This window comes from Protopterus annectens, chromosome 1.part2 (genome assembly GCF_019279795.1).
Source record: "Protopterus annectens isolate FY-2018-M chromosome 1.part2, PAN1.0, whole genome shotgun sequence".
Classification (NCBI taxonomy): domain Eukaryota; kingdom Metazoa; phylum Chordata; order Ceratodontiformes; family Protopteridae; genus Protopterus; species Protopterus annectens.
In genome coordinates, this window is record NC_056727.1 from 897,077,451 (window position 1) to 897,096,249 (window position 18,799).

Below are 18,799 nucleotides of genomic sequence, written 5' to 3' on the forward strand. Positions count from 1 at the left end.
TGGATTTTAAGTCCTCTGAGGAAAAGGTGAACTGTCCTGTTTTTGAAGACTGCACATCCCCATCACCAGACTGGCTATCTCCCTGGTTGCTGGTCTGTGCTGCAGCTGCAATTAAGGCTGAAATCATATCCTCTTTAGTAAGGTTAGCATGCACTAGTCCTTTGGCTTCTCATGCCTTGACCAACTGGTTCTTTGTCAGCTTACTATAATCTTCTGCTGACATCTTTGCCTACTTTTCCTGACTGAACTAACTGAAAAAATAAATAAAACTGCTGGGAAACTGAAACTCTGAATGTTTATCTTGTGGCTGTTGAGAGTACACACACCTTCAGTGACAACTGCTTACAGGCTACTGAAATTCAATTAATATCCCACCACTCTGACATCAATATCTGACGGCTCCTCTTTATCCCAACCCAGTAATCAAGGAGCCCCAAATCTCACCACTGGCACTGGTAAGAGGCAGTCACTAAAAACAAGAATGGATTTACACCGTATTTCAAATGCAGCTCTCTGCATTAAGCACAATTTCCCTGAAGAGCACACAGGGAGCATACTCCACTGTGACTGGGCTCTCTGTCTCTCCAGATCCCAAACAAGCCTGCAGTGTCCCACTTCCAAGTATCTGACACACACAAGACTGTTAAGCACTATTATTTTTTTCTTCCTGCAGCTGACCATCAATTGCTGCTGTAGCCTCCCCTGGGCTCAACTCAACCCATGTTTGAGGCAGGTTTGGAGATTAATGACACTAGTGCAGTTTCAATAGTGCTGCCAAGGAGTGTGTCCTAACTCCTGTCCCATAGTAGCAGCCCTGCTATTGCCAAAATCTCTGCCATTAGAAGGTGCAAGTGAGCTCCTAGACATACACATACTCCCAGCTAAGTGATTCACCCCCTTATGGAGTACTACCCCCCAATGACTGAGACAATATTGGCAACTCACTTACCATTTCATGGACTTTCGGTATAATTCCATTTTTCTATTCAAATTGTAAACTACGTCTTGAACTAAATGTAGCAAATTTTGCATCTGTAAATATGTATATGTTTTATAGCATATCCTTGTATCTGTAAATATGATTTGCTGCTTTCTTATGTTATCCTGCGCCTGCAAATGGTCCACTGTGATCAGTACACTACCCTGGTAAGCAAATGTAAATGAAATAAGGAAATAGTCTCCCTACCACTGTTACTATTATCGCTGATTTCTATATCTTATTGTAAACAGGGGGTAACTGAGAAAGGGCCCTTGGTTCTTGATCACCTACACTGCATAACAATAAACAGAATGCAAGCAGCTAACCAGTACATTATGTGCACCCTAAGAATAATCAAGGGATAGGTGGATTATCAAATTTATTAGGAAAGAGAAAGAGACAGAGAGACAAAAAAGATGGCAAGAATAGAAGAGGTCATCTTAGAGGTAGGGCAAGAGAAAGTTTTAAAACCAGCTATAATGGAATACTTTGTCAAAGAGTGGAAGATGAGGCTTTGCATTGCCTTGACAGGAGGGGTAGTAGGGATGTAGGTGGATTAATGAGTCTAAGGAAACAGGGGATATGTTGATAGTGCAAATTAGGGAGTCTAAGGAAGCACGGATATGTAGATGGGTCAGATTAGGGAGTCTAAGGGAGCAGCGGATATGTAGATGGAGCGGATTAGGGAGTCTAAGGAAGCAGGGGATATGTTGATGGTGCAAATTAGGGAGTCTAAGGAAATAGGGATATGTAGATGGAGTGGATTAGTGATTCTAAGGAAGTAGGGGATATGTAGACGGGGCAGATTAGTGAGTCTAAAGAAGCAGGGGCTATGTAGATGGGTCAGATTAGGGAGTCTAAGGGAGCAGCGGATATGTAAATGGAGTGATTAGTGAGTCTAAGGAAGCAGGGTATATGTAGATGGGGGCGGATTAGTAAATCTAAGAAGCATTGGATATGTAAATGGGGCGGATTAGGGAGTCTAAGGAAGCAGGGTATATGTAGTTGGGGCAGATTAGTAAGTCTAAGAAGCATTGGATATGTAGATGGGGCGGATTAGGGAGTCTAAGGAAGCAGGGTATATGTAGTTGGGGCGGATTAGTAAGTCTAAGAAGCATTGGATATGTAGATGGGGCAGATTAGGGAGTCTAAAGAAGCAGGGGATATGTAGATGGGACTGATTAGTGACTCTAAGGAAACAGGGCATATGTAGATGAGGGGTAAGGGATGCAGCATGAGACACACAGTTGTTTCTGGGTAGTTGTGGAACCCACACAGACCTGAATTCTGGTTTTGACTCCAACATGTCCTTTGTAAGACTGTAAAAGTAAAAATGTAGGAACAGTATATAAAGTAGTACTGAATGGTATTAATATTACATTTACCATTATAAATGCATGCATATTTTATTGTATTATACAATGCAGAACCAGGTAAAGACCCTGTTCTCGGTCATTCATGCCACTAAATATGAACTACAAGGACATACCTGGAATAACTGGACACTGGATGGAGGATCTCTGTGAAACAACTCAGTAGCACTGATCCAGCTTGGAGGGATTTGTTCAATATAGTTATTCTAGTCACAAATAAAAAGCAATATCTTTTAGTGCTCAGAAGTAAAAACACTCTTAATACCTAATAAAATATAATCCATTTTCTGATTTCATCCTGTCATGGGGAGGTATTTTCTCCAAAGTGCTATAACTTATCTTTCTTTAAAAATATTTGACATTTGTCAAGTGGTCCATGTAAACTAGAAAAAAAAGAACTGGAGTTTTCACTGCTTGATGCCTGGTGTTCAGAGTACATACGTCAGAATCTTCATATATACATATATATGTGAGTGTGTGTGTCTATCTACATATAGATACAGATAAACATGCATACACATGTCTATCAAATTAGTAATGTATTGCCTGCTACTGAAAATTTATAAATGAATCTTCCACAGAGCTATCTAATTTACTAACATAACATTCTGTGTCCATGCATATTCATTATTTCATAAAAAACAAAAGCCAAGAAATAAACAGGAATACCAGACACAGATAATTGCAGTGGTGGTCTACAGTATTAACATCATTAAGGTCATAGGGGGTCATGCCATAGAAGCTATCAGACTGGAGATGAACACCAATGGACTTTGTAGCCAAAAGATTTTACTTTCTGAAAACAGTATTATAAATCGCAACATACAAAAAGTTTTCAATCATCATAACATTTTTCACCTGATATCTATAATGTGTTTCAGAGTAACTGCTTGGAGGCTTCTTTACAGCAGCTTTTTGCTTACCATGTAGTTTTTTCACTCTACAATACTCCCTGTTATAACTGAAGAGTTAAACTAGAATGGAATATTGCACTGTATTCATAATTTTTAGTTGTAAACATTCTTAATACATCTACAGTCATGACAAAATATATACAGAAAAAGCTCTCCTTGTGGTTTTACACACAAGACAGTTTAGAAAAATGTCATCAGTCTTCCACGTTGAGTTTTGTGTACTTCATTTATAAGGAGTAGATGAGTTAACTTTATATTTAACTTTTCTGTTCTTTAGGCAGTATCAAGGGTGTCTAGATAAGGACCCTAGGCGATCAAAAAGCTTGAAAATGAGTACAGACTACTTATAATTTAGCTGAATAACTGATTGGCCTTTATATATAACCTAAGTACATTACACACCCTTAACAAAAGTCCAAGGTGCTCAAGGAAACAAGAAACAAGCACTTTTAAAAACACAATTTATTGCACAAAACCACAGCACATAGAAATCTCAATACACATTAACGTTTCTGAAATCTTAGCCTATACATTTTCATTTGGTTTACTTCATCAGATGTGGACAAATGGCAGAACCTCATATTACTATCCCCTAACTCAGAAGTCAATGGGATTCAACCAGCATTTAGCATTCAGAAATAATTCAAGAAAAGGAAGCACACATCATCTCCAAAAATCAGAAGCAGAGTGAGAACTTTATGCAGCACGGGGCCAGACCAAAAAGAATACAAAGCAACAACTACATGAATCAGCACCATTGGCTTCTGAGTTAGGGGATAGTAATATGGAGTTCTGCCATTTGTCCACATCTGATGAAGTAAACAAAATGAAAATGTATAGGCTGAGAGTTCAGAAACGTTAATGTGTATTGGGATTTCTATGTGCTGTGGTTTCGTGCAATTAATTGTGTTTTTAAAAGTGCTTGTTTCCTGTTTCCTTGGGCACCTTGGACTTTTGTTTCGAGTGACTGCTAATGCTTTTAATGTAATTTTTGAACATTACACATCCTTGTAAGATGTTGCATCACAAAAGTTTACTTTTCATTGGTGTTAATGTTTACCTTATCATAGCAACTTGGCAGATGTTGTATCATTAAATGGGCGCCGTAATTTAAAACTGGAGATATAAAGAAAACTTCAGATTTTATTTTAACAATTGTTAATATTCCTATTTTTTTTCATGAAATTCAGATATTGTCTTCTTCTCAAACATACGTTTCCCAAAGATTACCCCGTCTCTGGAACAGGCTCTCCATCCATGTGAAGCAGAATTCCTCCCTAACCCAATTCAAGTGCAACCTGGACAATTGGATGGGGAACAGGAAATTCATCCCTGGTTTGACACCAATGTCTCTAGCGGACACAGGCATCCTGTAAATGGTTCATCTCCCAGGCCCTAGCTTGTAAATGTTTAATCTCCCAAGCCCCTGCTTACACTTATCAAGTGTATCAGAACTTATCAGAGATTTGGGATGTATTGCTAGGCTTTAAAAGGCTCTTGTGGTCATTAGCCTAGTAAACACCTATGAACCTATAAACTAATGATTGCAAACAAAGAAGATAGGGACATAATAAATGAAAATGAAGGAAGACAGAAAGATGATGATGCAAACTAAACAAGTGAAATTTTCACCTTTGGGGTTGCAACAAGTTGTATATTATTCCTCCAAGATGGACATCTACAGTATATAGACTTCTTATACCAGCTTTAAAATATGGTTCATATATGGACTGTGGCCTCACACAGGTCATCATATAGACCATGCACAGCACCAGTCAGCTCTGCTATGGCTGCATTAGTATCTGTTGGTCCTTGTATGATGACCCTGCACATACTCTGGTTGGTGGCCATGGAGATATTCAGCTAAGGGGAATGGCCCTACCCATGGTGTTGCTGGCCACCACTATTAATTTATTTATTTTATTTATTTACTTTTGTTTACCAAGTAGTGTCCACTGGACAAAACATCCTTTTTCAGTGGAGACCCGTGGAGAAAATCTCCAATGAACATAGTTATACAACATATATAGAAGCATGAAAAAGGTTACAAGTTACAAGATATGCAGGTATTACAAATAAGACAGTAAAACCATAGTGAATAGCATAAAACATAGTAAATAGGATAAAATGAAATTACAAGATGGTAAAAACATTGATACAATATAAACATTTAACAATTTACAATATTATATACATATATATATATATATATATATATATATATATATATATTTTTTTTTTTTTTTTTTAAATTGTGTGAAGGGGTGCCTTCCTCAAATGTTTTGAGAGCTGTGGCCAGAGTAGTAGAGTCAAAGGTAGAGTATAGGTTAGTCTGGAGCAGAGCATGGACATAGCCAGTGTGATAGGAAGTATTGTCTTAATTCTCACTTAAAGTTTTGTGTATGATCAGTAGAGAGAATTTGTTGAGGGAGTGAGTTCCAGACTTTTGCAATTTTGTGGCAGTATAAGGAGCCCCTATGAGAGTTATAAGATTTATTTACTTTAAGCAGGACTTCGTCAGCTGAGCTAAGAGAGTTAAGGTTTTTGTAGGGTTGGACAAGGTTAGTTAGGGCTTGGCAGTAATCAGGTTTATACATCACTGTGTGGGCTATTAATAATTGGTTTAGCATGAGTAAGTCTGAGAGTTCTAATCAATTTAATTGTTTGAGGGCAGCACAATGGTGAGTTTTTGGGGGGTAGGTTAGTTGCAAATTTGATTCAAGGTTGTTTATTTCTGTTTTACAAAAGTTTGTGAATATTTGAGAACAATAGAGAAGTGAGGAGAGCAAGTGGGTTTTTCCTGTGGCCATTCTAGCATGGTCTGAGAGATGAGGTTTTGCTTTGTAGAGTGTACCTAGTTTAATATGGATTTTTTTAAAAGTCTGTGATGTATGTTTGTCAAATTTCAGTGCATTATCTATGGCAACCCCAAGAAGTTTAGTGTGTTCAGCAGGTTCTATTTTAGTGCCATTGGAGGAGAAAATTGAGAGAGGTTGGCTATTGGCAAGTGAGGAAGGATTTGAAAAGACCATTAGCTTAGTTTTATTGGGATTTAGTATAAGTTGATAGGCTGCTAGATATTTTTTAATGTTGGTAAGGGCAGTCTGGGTCTTTTCTTATAGTGTCTCTATTGGTGCAGAGCAGATAAGCAAGGAATCATTTGCATATTGAATAATGTTAGCAGGACTAGCAGCTGTAGTAAGATGATTGGTAAAGATCATAAAGAGTAGTGGTCCTAGAATCGATCCTTGGGGAACTCCTACAGAAATGGGGAGGTAGGGGGAGAGTTTACTGTCCCATAGGGTGGCTTGCTGCTTGTATGAGAGGTAGTTATGGAACCACTTTAGGGCCTTAGGACAATGGTTGGAATTGTTAAGTTTGTTTAGGAGGATTTGATGTGATACTATGCCACCCTGACTGCCCTTCTCACACTCAAAGGAGCTTCCAGCAACCAAAGATGTCCCTGCAACAAGAGAAGTCCTACTCTGATGTGTCAGCCAACTCCTGTTCTTCAGAGACATCCTCAGCTGAAGAGTGGGCTGTGTAAGCACAGGGGCTGTACTCAAGGAGGGGGTAGGGATATGATCATCATATTAACTGTGTTTAACTTTGCCATCATGACCCTAGTCTGTGCCAGGATGTGGCACCCATCATCATCTTCTAGTTCAGACAGGTGCCTGACATCAGGCATGCCCATATTCATAGTGGAGGATCCTGACAATGAAGCTTGAGGAAACACATAAACAAACCTAAATCTATTAGTGTACACTGCTTAAACACTCCTAGCCAAGTGATGCAACACCTATAAAACAGAGTGTCATGTAAAATCTATAGTCTGCATATCTTGTGCAGACTGGCATTGTTGCTTTAGTCACAGAGTGCCTGTAGCAACGTTATAGCATTATAGCCATGCTCATTAGTTACATGGGTTTGAGTCAGGTAGTTTTTTTTTTTAAACACCTTTAGTGAATTATTATTTGTGGCATAGGTAAATTTACACTTATACAAAAGTAATCAAACTGTATTAACAAATTAACATTAACAGGCATTATACTTCACATATATTGCTATATATCATATAACCTAAGCAACATTACATAAATTATTCAATTCCTGACGCTTCTTTTTTAAACAAGAAACATCCTTATTAAACCATCACTTACGACATAAGCAGTCATATATTTATATAAATAAAAACAAACCACACCAACACAATCCTAGTTGCAAGGATTTTACATCATAAACAAACCATACTGACACACTCCCAGTTGTAAACATTATGCATCTCTTATAATTTACTCAATCATTTTAAGTCAAACATTTCATACCTCATTTGAGTCCTGCCTTCTTTTAAACCTAATTCCTCTTCTGTTTGTATTGTTACCACAATTCCCATTTTTTCCTATGTAGTTTGCTCAGTTTGCTATCAAAAATTCGAACAGAAAAATATTTTCCATTCGAAACACAGAATACAAAAACGGAAAATCAAAATATTGAGCAAGTCACAATGTCGAATCAGCTGAACGAATTCAGCAGATTCGACATTGCTATCAAACAGATCACGTGATGTCCATAAAGGAAACTCCTACACCTAACATCACGTTTTTGCAGGGGGGCAAGCCTCCCTGCACCCCCCACACCCCCTTCTAACTATATATTCCAACTCCAAGATTGCACTACTGTGAGGAAAGAGATGAATTATTCCCAAACCGCACTGTAGCACAATCTCTGTATGGTTCTTCAAGTTTATATTAGAGAATGCAGCAGTGCATTCGCTAATATAAACTTTCAAACACTGAGATGTTCAGCCAGATGGAAATTCAAATATCTGTGTGTCGAATTTTCCATCTGCAGGCATCTCAACTCAACATTCTGATAATAAATCAGTTTGCTCTTATCTTTTTCTACAGATCTCATTTCTAGTCATTTTATCTCTGTTACTATATTCAATACTTCTAATATAGTTGGTTTAGATTTTGATTTCCATTTTTCAGTAATTGCTTCTTTGGCAGCCACCATAATACGACACAGCCAGGCCTTACCATGTCTAGGCAATTCCAATTATGTATCACAGCTTAGAAAAATCATCTCCCTCATCACACCAGTCCAACCACCCATCATCTCCAACAGTGCATCCGGCAGGTAATCTTTAAAGTTCACCAACCCGCCGCACTTCCAGAAAATATGTTCCCAAGTGCCTCTTTCTTCCCTGTCACACCTCCAACATTTGCTGTCTACCTGAGGAAAAATTCTCTGGAGTCTACTTGGGGTATAAAGATATCTATGCAAACATTTCCAAGCAAAAATCCTAAATCTTCTAGACTTTGTTGCATATTTCAGAGACATGGTCTAGGGCTTGGAGTAAGCACTCATTGGTTCTTTTGAGCTTTTTTTAAAAAAGTTGTTTAAGGTTGTATATTCTGGTATTTAAGCCCTAACTTTGAGAGGATTTCTGTCTATACACATTGAGCCGAGTGGAGGAGGGGCATTGACTACAACTCTGAGCTAAGATTTATAACAATAATTATCCTGTTTTTTTTTTTTTTCGCTTATTTTTACTAGGTATTGTTTCTAGCAATTTATATATAACACTTTTTATTGCCTGCTGCATATTTTTTACTGTATTTTATTGCTATTAACTAATATGCATGGTTGAACTAAAATTGTCTGCCTTACAGGGCCTGATAAATAAGTTTTTTTTACTGTCACACTGTTTGTAAAGCTTTTTAGCTAGTTTCACTGTGTGAAAGATATTAGCTGTAAATTTTCTGTACTTGTTAAGTACCTGTTTGTTCTGATTTCCTGCCAAGCAGTGTATCCTATAACTGATTTGTTTGCAGTTAAAAGCACTCTCTAGAGACTCCTTGTTCCTTTACCTGTTTAAAAAACTTTAATTTTGTGCCTCACTGCTGTTTTTCTGCTGTGATAAACATTTCTGTAGTGTTTACTGTGTAAAAGAGTGTAGGCTAGTAACTGTAGCATTGTTCACTGTCCCTCCATGTTGGTGTCTTGCTGTTATATTTGGTGGCTTTGCAGTTGCCTGCCCCTACTGTAAATTTGATCTGGGACACTGCTCCCAGTCTAGTGTCATTAGCTCATTCTACCTAATACAGAGAGCACATTTGAGAAGGCCAACCCACTTAGTTTCCTAACCTTGAATTATCTTCTGATTCTCCTTTATCCCTTTTCTTTACAAAAAATAAATAAATAAAAAACTTTCCTAAAATCTCCCTGTGAAAAAAATTAAGCTTGTTTCCTGCCTTTCCTGTAACTAGTCTAGTCAATATACAGATTTGCTATATCCAGGACTTTTTTTAAACTTCTGAGCCCCCCAAGCCTGTCTGTCTTGGAGGGAAGCCTGCTAGCTTATCAGTGGGAGTGGTAAGCACTAAGTACCCTATCTACCACATAAGGAGTGGTTTCTGGCCCAGAAATTGTAGTTCTTGGCCATTTGGGCAATTTGTCCATCTCTTTCAACTTTCTGATTTAAAAGCCCGCATTTGCACTTGTTTCTTTCCTGTAACTAGTCTAGTCCAGATACAGATTGTTAGTTTTAGCACTTGAATTTGCTTATTCGTGCTCAGCACTTGTTCAGAACTTGTAAGCACTAAATAAGCTACAAATTACTACAGCACTCAACCTTCCTCATTACCTAGAGGAAAACAGTTTTTGTACTTACTTTCCTCATTGCTTAGAGAAAAACAGCTCTTGTACTCACTTTCTTCACTTGTCTAGAGGAAAATATTTTTTTATTCAGGCATGTCCAAGGGTCAGCTCCCAGTGTTCTCTCATGTCTATCTGATGAATCGGGTCTATATTAGAACATCGAAGTTTCAAAACTTCGAATGTTCTAATATCGACCCATATTAAGCGAACACTGAAAATATCAAAGCTACAGAAAACCAAACTTTTTCCTAGGGAAAGAATTTGGTTGTCTGTTTCTGTTGCTTCGGTATTTTCAGCACTGTGGTGGAAAGTTACGGGTCGGGTTCAGGTAAGTGTGTGATTAAGCACGGGTTAGGTTAGTTGGGGTTAGGGTGTGGGTTAGGTATGTGTGCGATTGTGTGGACGTGAGGGTTAGGGTGGGTTAGGTGAGTTAGGGTTAGGGTGCGGGTTAGATATGTGTGTGATTGTGTGGACGTGAGGGTTAGGGCGAGGGTCAGGTAAGTGTGCAATTGTGTGGATGTGAGGGTTAGGGCAGGGTAGGTGAGTTAGGGCACTGGTGAGGTGAGTGTGCAACAGTGACGGACCTTAGGGTTAGGGTTTGGGTTAAGGTAAGTGGATAGTTAGTGGTGTATGTATAGTTTAGTGTAGGGTTAAGTGTAAGATTTTAGGTGTATGTGTGTTTTTCTGTTTGTGTGGTGTGCTTGTGTTGTGAGTATGTGTTTTGGAACAGCAATTTTTTTTCCACTGTTCTGTCTGTTCGATGTTTTCAACTTTCATTGAATAGGGTTCGATATTACAACATTCAAAGTTTTGAAACTTCAGTGTTCTAATATAGACCCGATGAATCTGGGCATATTGGGGCAATGTAGCAATTGCCTCATGTACACAGACAACCCTCTTCTCCTACCACCCAACACTACAACCTGTGAGAGATGAACTTATCTAGCCAAACTGGAGGTAAAGTTCTCTCCAACCAAGACTGAACTTGACCGTCAAGAGGAGAAAGTAAACACTCATCACATAGTCCCACTAAACCTACACCACCAAAATCCACACATAGAAACAGAAAAAATTTCACAGAGGCTCTCAGTAATAATCTGCTCAAGCAACAGAGAGCTCCAAAGCAGAAATTCAAGCAACCTACACCACCCCAACACAATCCAAATGACACATAGCCCAGAGACACAGTGGGCCACTCAACCACAGCCCAAAAGGCAAAACAATGTACCCAACACACTAGTCATAGGTGACTCTATAGTCAAGCACACTGATGTCCCACTCACCAGGCTAAACAAGGAGAAGGTTACTGTCAGTTGCCCGTCGGGTGCCAGGATCCACCACATAACCCATGCACTCAGGTCACTCCACAGCAGGTACAAATATGACTCTGTCATTGTCCATGTTGGTGCGAGCAACCTGAGCTGTACTTCCCTGGACTACATGAAAAGAGACATGGAAGAGCTCTCCGATCTTGTAGCCCAGGCATGTATGACCCTAGCCCTGAGTAGCATCCTGCCATTGCCTAGAATCATACTGCAGTACAAGGACAAAATGATTGACTTCAACAATTGGCTAAGCTTCTGGTGTCCTTCTAAGGGGATCCAGTATCTGCTTGCCTGGGATGACATGGTCGACAGACCATGATGCTTTGCCAGAGATGGCCTGCACCTGTCACCCCTGGGATTTCGGATACTGGCTAAGGCTCTTGCCGCCCGTATAATGCCTTTTTTAGGCAAGGTTCAAATGACAAATTCACCACTGTAACAGGAACAAGCAAGCAAAACCTGAGGGTAATGCTACTCAATGCTAGATGTCTAAATCTCAAAATGCACTCACTCAAGGCACTCCTTAAAATGGAGAACATCGATATCTGTGCATTGACTGAGACCTGGTTCAAGGCTCCAGAGACCACCCTTGGCCTTACCAGGCTATAACTCATACCACACTTTTCGGCCATCTAACCTGGACTGGAACACCATAGACGGAGGTGTGTCCATCATATAAATGTTTATATGGCATAATTAACTGAGAAATGTGTTTAAGTAATATTTATATTAGTGATGTATTTATATTTATATTTATATTGGTAATATATTTTTGACATTCTATGATGTGTAATTTGATTGTGTGTAGTCCCTTTAAAATGCAGAAGTTACTTTGAAATGCAGAAGTCACTTGAAAATGCAGAAGTCATTTGTATAATTGAATAATTAATTAATGGTTTATCTGGTATAAATATATGTGTGGTGCACTGCTTGGTAAAAATAAAGTGTATACACCATCAGTGGATTTTGTGTTTTTTTATTTTATTCAAATCTTGTGGGTTTTGTGGTTATACTGGAAAATATTAAGGTTCAACCAAACACCCTAATAATGGGCAATTTCAACTACCCCACCATTAACTGGGAAAACTACTCATGTACCAACTCCTTTGCTCAATACTTTCTGGAATTCATAAATTGCAATGCCCTGGATCAACTTATCCACACTTCCACCAGGGGCAACAATATCCTAGACTTAGTCATTACCAACATGAGCGACTGGTGCTCCACACCTGAAGTCAACTCCTCGTTGGTCAGATCCAACAATAAGCTAATCACCCTAGATATCCACATCCCACCCTCACCCACCCCCCATTAAGGAAACCATGGTAAAAAAATTCTCCAAAGCCAACTTTATGATTCTTAAGACAGAAGTGGTGAACTTCATGACACCCATGCAGATGGACAATACAGTTACGACTGCTGAATCCTACACAAATGCACTTTATAAGCACTTATATGGATCGTGCTATCCCAAACAGAACCAAGACTCTATCCTCCAAAAAAAAGAAGCCAATCTGGTGGCCCCCTGCTATAAACAAACTCTACAACAGAAGGAAGAAACTGTTGCAAAAGAGAGTAAAATCCCATGAGTGGAGGAGCTCCCTGGTCAGCCTGAGTAAGAAGCTAAGATTCTCCAAAGCTAGCTATGAAAACAAAATCACCACTGATTCTAAGGTCAACCACAATGCATTCGATAGTTATGTCAAGAATATCAATGGCAACACCCAGATCTGCTCTGGGTTACAGCACAATGGCACGAAAATTACAGAACCAACTGATGTTGCCAACATCCAGGCAGATAGGTTCAGTGCTAACTTTACCCCCCTCTCACCCCCTAAAGGGCCCATATCTATACAGGAAGAATGGAGAGTCCCTGTAATCACAACTACACAGGTAAACACTGAACTATCTAAAGCCAAAAACACAGCATCCATGGGACCAGACAACATCCCAGGCTGCGTTTTACACAAACTTCAGAACAAACTGGCTCCCCTCCTAAGCACCATGCTCAATCATAGCCTCACGTCAGCTTTGTGCTCACTGAATGGCGCACAGCAACAGTTATCCCACTCCACAAAGAGGGAGCCACCACTGATCCAGGGAACTATCACCCTATTAGCCTGACGATCCTGGTCTGCAAGGCCATGGAACATATATCATCATGGAACTCATAAACAAAGACATTGGTAACCTCCAAACTCTGGACCCCACCCAGTTCAGGTTTGTGAACCTGATCGACTTCTTTGAGGCAGTCACCAAAGCCGTAGATGAGGGTAAGGTAGTTCACACAGCCTATCTTGACCTTGTGAAGGCTTTCAACACCATCCCCCATTCTGGAATTATAGCTAAACTCACTAAACTAGGTATAAATCCCTACATCACAACATGGGTTGCCAAATGGCTCATTGGCAGAACCCACACTGTGAAAGTTGCAGACTCCAAATCTGACTTCAAACCAGTGACAAGTGGAGTACCACAGAGTTCAGTCCTGGGACCTCTCTTGTTTGATATCTACTTCTCTGAAGTACAGGCTAACACAGAAGGCCTTTGGCTAAAGAAGTTCGCAGATGACTGCAAACTAGGAGCCATAGTCGAGTTCCCAAATTATGTTGACATCCTACAGAAGGGCCTCACTGAGACAGATGCCTGGTGTCAGAGCCATGGCCTCAAGCTCAATGCCACAAAGTGCATTGTCATCCCCTTTGGTAAAAGCTCTGCACCCATCGACTACCACATAGGCAGCAGCCTACTTAACACCAAATGCGTGATAAGAGACCTTGGGACCCAGGTGTACAGTAGTCTCCTTTGATAATCACATTGCCACAGTAGTCAGGAAATCCTTCTACATGGCACACCTCATCACAAAAGGGATCTCATCCAGGAAAAAAGAGGTCATTGTTCCCCTCTACTCAACACTCATTAGACCAATTATAGAGTACACCGTCCCTTTTGGAATGTACCTCACAAGACATCTGCAGCAGCTGGAAAGGCCACAGAAGTACCTCACAAAGAGGATTACTGGCCTCAAACAAATGCCCTACACTGACTGTCTCAAAAAACTCCAGCTTTACTCTGTAGCATGTTGCCTATCCGAGGTGATCTCTGCCTAACATATAAAGCTATGTCAAACCCAGAGCTGTTGGACATGCTACACCTAAAGAAATCCCAATGCCTCTGAGCTACACGCTCTAGGAACTAAGCCTTGTCACCACAATTAACAGGACATGCTGGAGGGACATATTCCATTCCCAGAGACTTCCCATACTCTGGAACAAGCTACCTGTGTCAAGCAAAGTTCCTCATTAGCACTTTTCAAGAAAAATCTTGATGAGTGGATGGGAAATAAGAAATACACCCCGGGGATCACTTCTGTGGCTCTGCTCGACAGTGGCACAGGAAAATAACTTTCTTGGGTGGGGTAAGCCAGGGAACCTTGTTGGCTAGGCTTACTTAGGCCCTTGGGCCGATAGCCTAGTACCTACCTATGAACCTATGAACATACATATATCCTCCCATTGTTTCTTTGTGAATTGCTTATCCAATTTCTTTTTCCCAATCATTTCTAACCTCCTCTGATTGATTCTTCTAGTTATCATGCATTATTTTATATGCTTTACTAATTATTCCTTTTAAATGGCAGCTTGTGTTCTAGATTCTACTAAAAACTCTACCAGTGCTGTTTTTTTGTTTAGGACCCCCTATTTCTTTCTATTTGCCTATACTCTGATATCAATTCTTGATAGAGAGTGCAATCCCTAACCTGCAGTCCAAATAAATTATTGGCCTCTTCCCATTTTATTACCTTTCCTTCTCTAGTTATTTGGTCCCAATACGTTTTCTCCAACAAATTCTAACCCCCTTATTGCCTTTTGTCTGTATCCCTAATTGCATTCATCCCTGTTGGCAGAATCTCCTTTCTCCATTCCTGTGTTGGCTTAGTTCTTAGAATATTTTCTCCTACTTTACAGATATAATATTCTGTCAGATTATTGTTATTCTCCTTAAAGGCCTGCATCTAAAATACAAGTCTATCCTTGTTTCTTGACCTTCACCCTTGTTTCAACATCATCCCTTTCCACTTTGAATTATAGTTTTCTGCTTGCTCTATGTATAGGAGCCTTAACTGTGTAGCTCTGAAATATCCCTTCAAATTGGATAATCCCAGTCTGCCCTGTTCTATTGGAAGAATCGGCTTATCCCACTTGACTTTTGCCATCTTTCCCTCCCAGATAAAGTCCTTTAGTTCTTTATTAATTGCTATCCACAACTTCTCCTCTAGTTGATAAATATATGCCTGACCTATGTATAAGACTAAAGACATGAAAAACATTTTGACTGCTTGTATCTTACTATTCATATCCATATAACAAAGCTTCCATTTTCTCAGTTTTTGTATTATCTTTTGTTTAGTCTCTTCCCACATATCCTTAGCTGATACACCAGAATCATTTTTAATCAATATTCCTAAATACTTCATTTTATCATGTCACCATAAATATGGATATTGCTGAACCAATATGTGCATGGATACATAATTTACCACTAAAACTTTTGTTTTAGCTTCATTAATTTTATATCCCAAAAAGATTTGAAACTGTCTCAAAATGGTCCACAACACTGTAATGTCTATTTCTGGTTTTGTCAGGTATAAAATAAATTTAACTGCAAATAGAGACAGCTTTTCTTGACTGCCATACCAATTATATCCTTGAATTTCTGAGTCCCTTATTTTATTTGCCAGTTATTCTAAGTATAATGCAAATAACAAAGGAGAAAGAGAACACCCCCTGCCTGGTTCCTCTGGTCAAGCAGAAATTATCAGAAAGGACCCCGCCCACTTTAATTTTTGCCTCTGATCCCCTCATATATCCTCCTAATCGACCTCAATATTTGCAAGAAATGCACATGCTTCCATTGCCCTGCTCAAAAAGTCCCAGCTTACTTGGTCAAATGATTTCTCTGCATCAAGTCCTAACAACAATGGTATTTTCTTACATTCTGCTTCCCTCTATCATCACTATTCTGTTAATGTTGTCAAATGCTTGCCTCCCTTCTACAAAACCACATTGATCCATATCTAAGAGTCGGGTAGGTTGTACAGCATGTCCTACATGTTAGGTAATACCAAGCTAAGGCATCTCCAACTGACAACCGTGGTGCTCTGTGAAGTTAGTTACACACCCATAGCCATACCGATACACTAAAACAAAATGAATTCAGCATGAACCAAGCATGTTTTAAAGATTTTATTTAATTTTTAGTAAAATTGTTTATGTTGTATTATGTCAAAGATGTAACAGATTTTATATATGGAAATCTGAGAGGAGACTAAGAGATCAACTTTATGAACATCGGTACGATATTCGTAAATGCACTTTATAAACATATTGCTGAGTATTCTGGCCACCATTTTAAATTTTCTGTTATTGAACAAGTATGACATCAAGTTTGGGGTGGTCCATGGAAAATCTGTTTGGAAGAATGGGAAATGTGGTGGCAAATACGACTTTACACCACAGTATTTCCTGGTTTAATTGATATTATTTCTATACAATCACTTTTAAAAAGGAAAGCGTATGTAAGGTAGACAGTGTTATTTACTGGGTGTTATATTTATTCAATATTAAGCTATCTCAAAACTGTTGGTAATTTAGTATGTCATTAATGTTTTATTATTGTTTTAATTAGTCCTTGGTCTTCTTACTGATTGCTATGAGTTTTACCTTTTATATATAAAATAAGGGCGGGCTTACCATTATTTTATCTGATGAAGTTCAACTCATTTGGGACAAAAAGGCTTATTGTTGTAATAAAATTGTTAAACCATGCTTGGTTCATGCTGAATTCATTTTGTTTTAGGTTATACATCCAAGCTGAGTCCGCACTGACAATTAGTGACCCTGTCATGTCCCCAAACAGAGATGCCAGGAACTACTTCTTGTTGGTTAATGGTGGCTGTGTCAGTGAACCCCCAACCTGTAGCCTTTTGTTCCTCTGAGAAGCAGGTTTTCTTTCTGTAGACATGACAAGTCAGATTGGTCAGCCTTCACTGTACCTGCTCAAGCATTAAGTTTTAGCCACCAATTCTCAAAAGGGTTCTCAGGCAAGCTTTCAAAACTCTTTCTTATTGCTGCTGAGCAATGGCCAGCCATGTTCATGAATGGCCTGTAGGAGAATATAATTCCTGCCTGAGAGAACTTATCTTTATCTGTAAATATAAAATATACAAGTGTAAGCCATTGGCAGGTTATGGCCCTCCCACCCACATCTCAGCACTTCACAAAAAATGTACAGTGGAATCATGGAATAGTCTATGTAAAAATGTTTGTGGAAAATATCAGTCAGCCCAATCTAACTGCACCAAAGCTTCCTTTGTAGGCCAGCCTCTACCTTCCCTGTTCTATGCAAGCTGCTGAAAAAAAAATATCTATGTTTATTTCTTCCAATACGTCACTACCTACAACCTCCTCTCCTATAAACAACATTAGTTCTGGTCATCCTGTAGACCCTAACTGATAAATACTACTAGTATGGATCCAGGCCAGCTCACTAGGACCATTATCAGTGACCTTACAAAAGCCTTCATTCTTGTTGACCACAACATGCTCCTCTATCACCTACGATACACAGGCACAAGTCCCATTTCCCTACCTTGGTTTCAAACATACCTCACCACCAGGCATCTTTTCTTTGTCAAAACTCATACCTCAATTTCCAAAGCAGACAGTCTACAAAATGGAGTACCACAAGGTTTCATGCTTGTTCCTCTATAATTCTTCATGTTTATAAGTAAACTTCCCCTTGTCCTACCTCATCTCCCTCTCCTGCTCTAGGTAGGTGACATGGTACTATTTTACATAAATGACTCATTACCCAACTGCCAGAAAGACCCATTTGTTGCCCTAGACCACAGACCTCCAATAAAAGCCTCCTTCTCAGTTCTAACAAAACAAAACTGTGATTTTAGTACTACATAGAAACTTAATGAAACACAAAACTCTTTCCATATCTATGACCATAACAACAACCCCATAGAAAACACTACCTCTTTTAAATACCTTGGCTTTTATCTTGACCCATCTCTAAACGTATCCCTCCACCTTGACTCCACAAAAAAAAATGTTATCCTATTTTCAGCCAATAAAATCTTACCCTTTCTTACTAAATCCTCTAGAGCTGTCACAGGTGCTCCTCATAGTGTCAGCATCAAAAACAAATTCCAACACATTCAAACAATAGCCAATAAAATATATAGATTTATTAATCAGTCCCATAAAAATGAACACTAGTATAAAACACTGAACAAAGCAACATGTCTCCCTGCTCAACAATGGGTTGACTTTCTCCAAGGATCCCATTTATTTAAACTGCTAGTCAACCAGGCCTTCTTTCCCCTGCAAGTAAACTAGTTAAGCAACCTTCATCTTACAGCTTCCGAAACTATAAACATGGTGCCACCACACAGCAACCCCCAAATTAAACTCCATTGTGCAGATCACTTCTTCTCTGTACTAGGTCCAAAACTTTGGAAAGTATTCTCCA

At 39.2% G+C, this 18,799-nt stretch overlaps 1 protein-coding gene across 1 annotated transcript in view; it reads right to left on the reverse strand.

Moving 5' to 3' along the window:
* LOC122791686 (xanthine dehydrogenase/oxidase-like) overlaps positions 1 to 18,799 on the reverse strand; it is a 1,688,659-nt gene that overhangs the window by 864,011 nt on the left and 805,849 nt on the right. Inside the window, exon 17 of the mRNA XM_044059558.1 lies at positions 2,469 to 2,558. Coding sequence (XP_043915493.1) covers positions 2,469 to 2,558 — 90 coding nt within the window. The remainder of the gene's footprint in view (positions 1 to 2,468; positions 2,559 to 18,799) is intronic.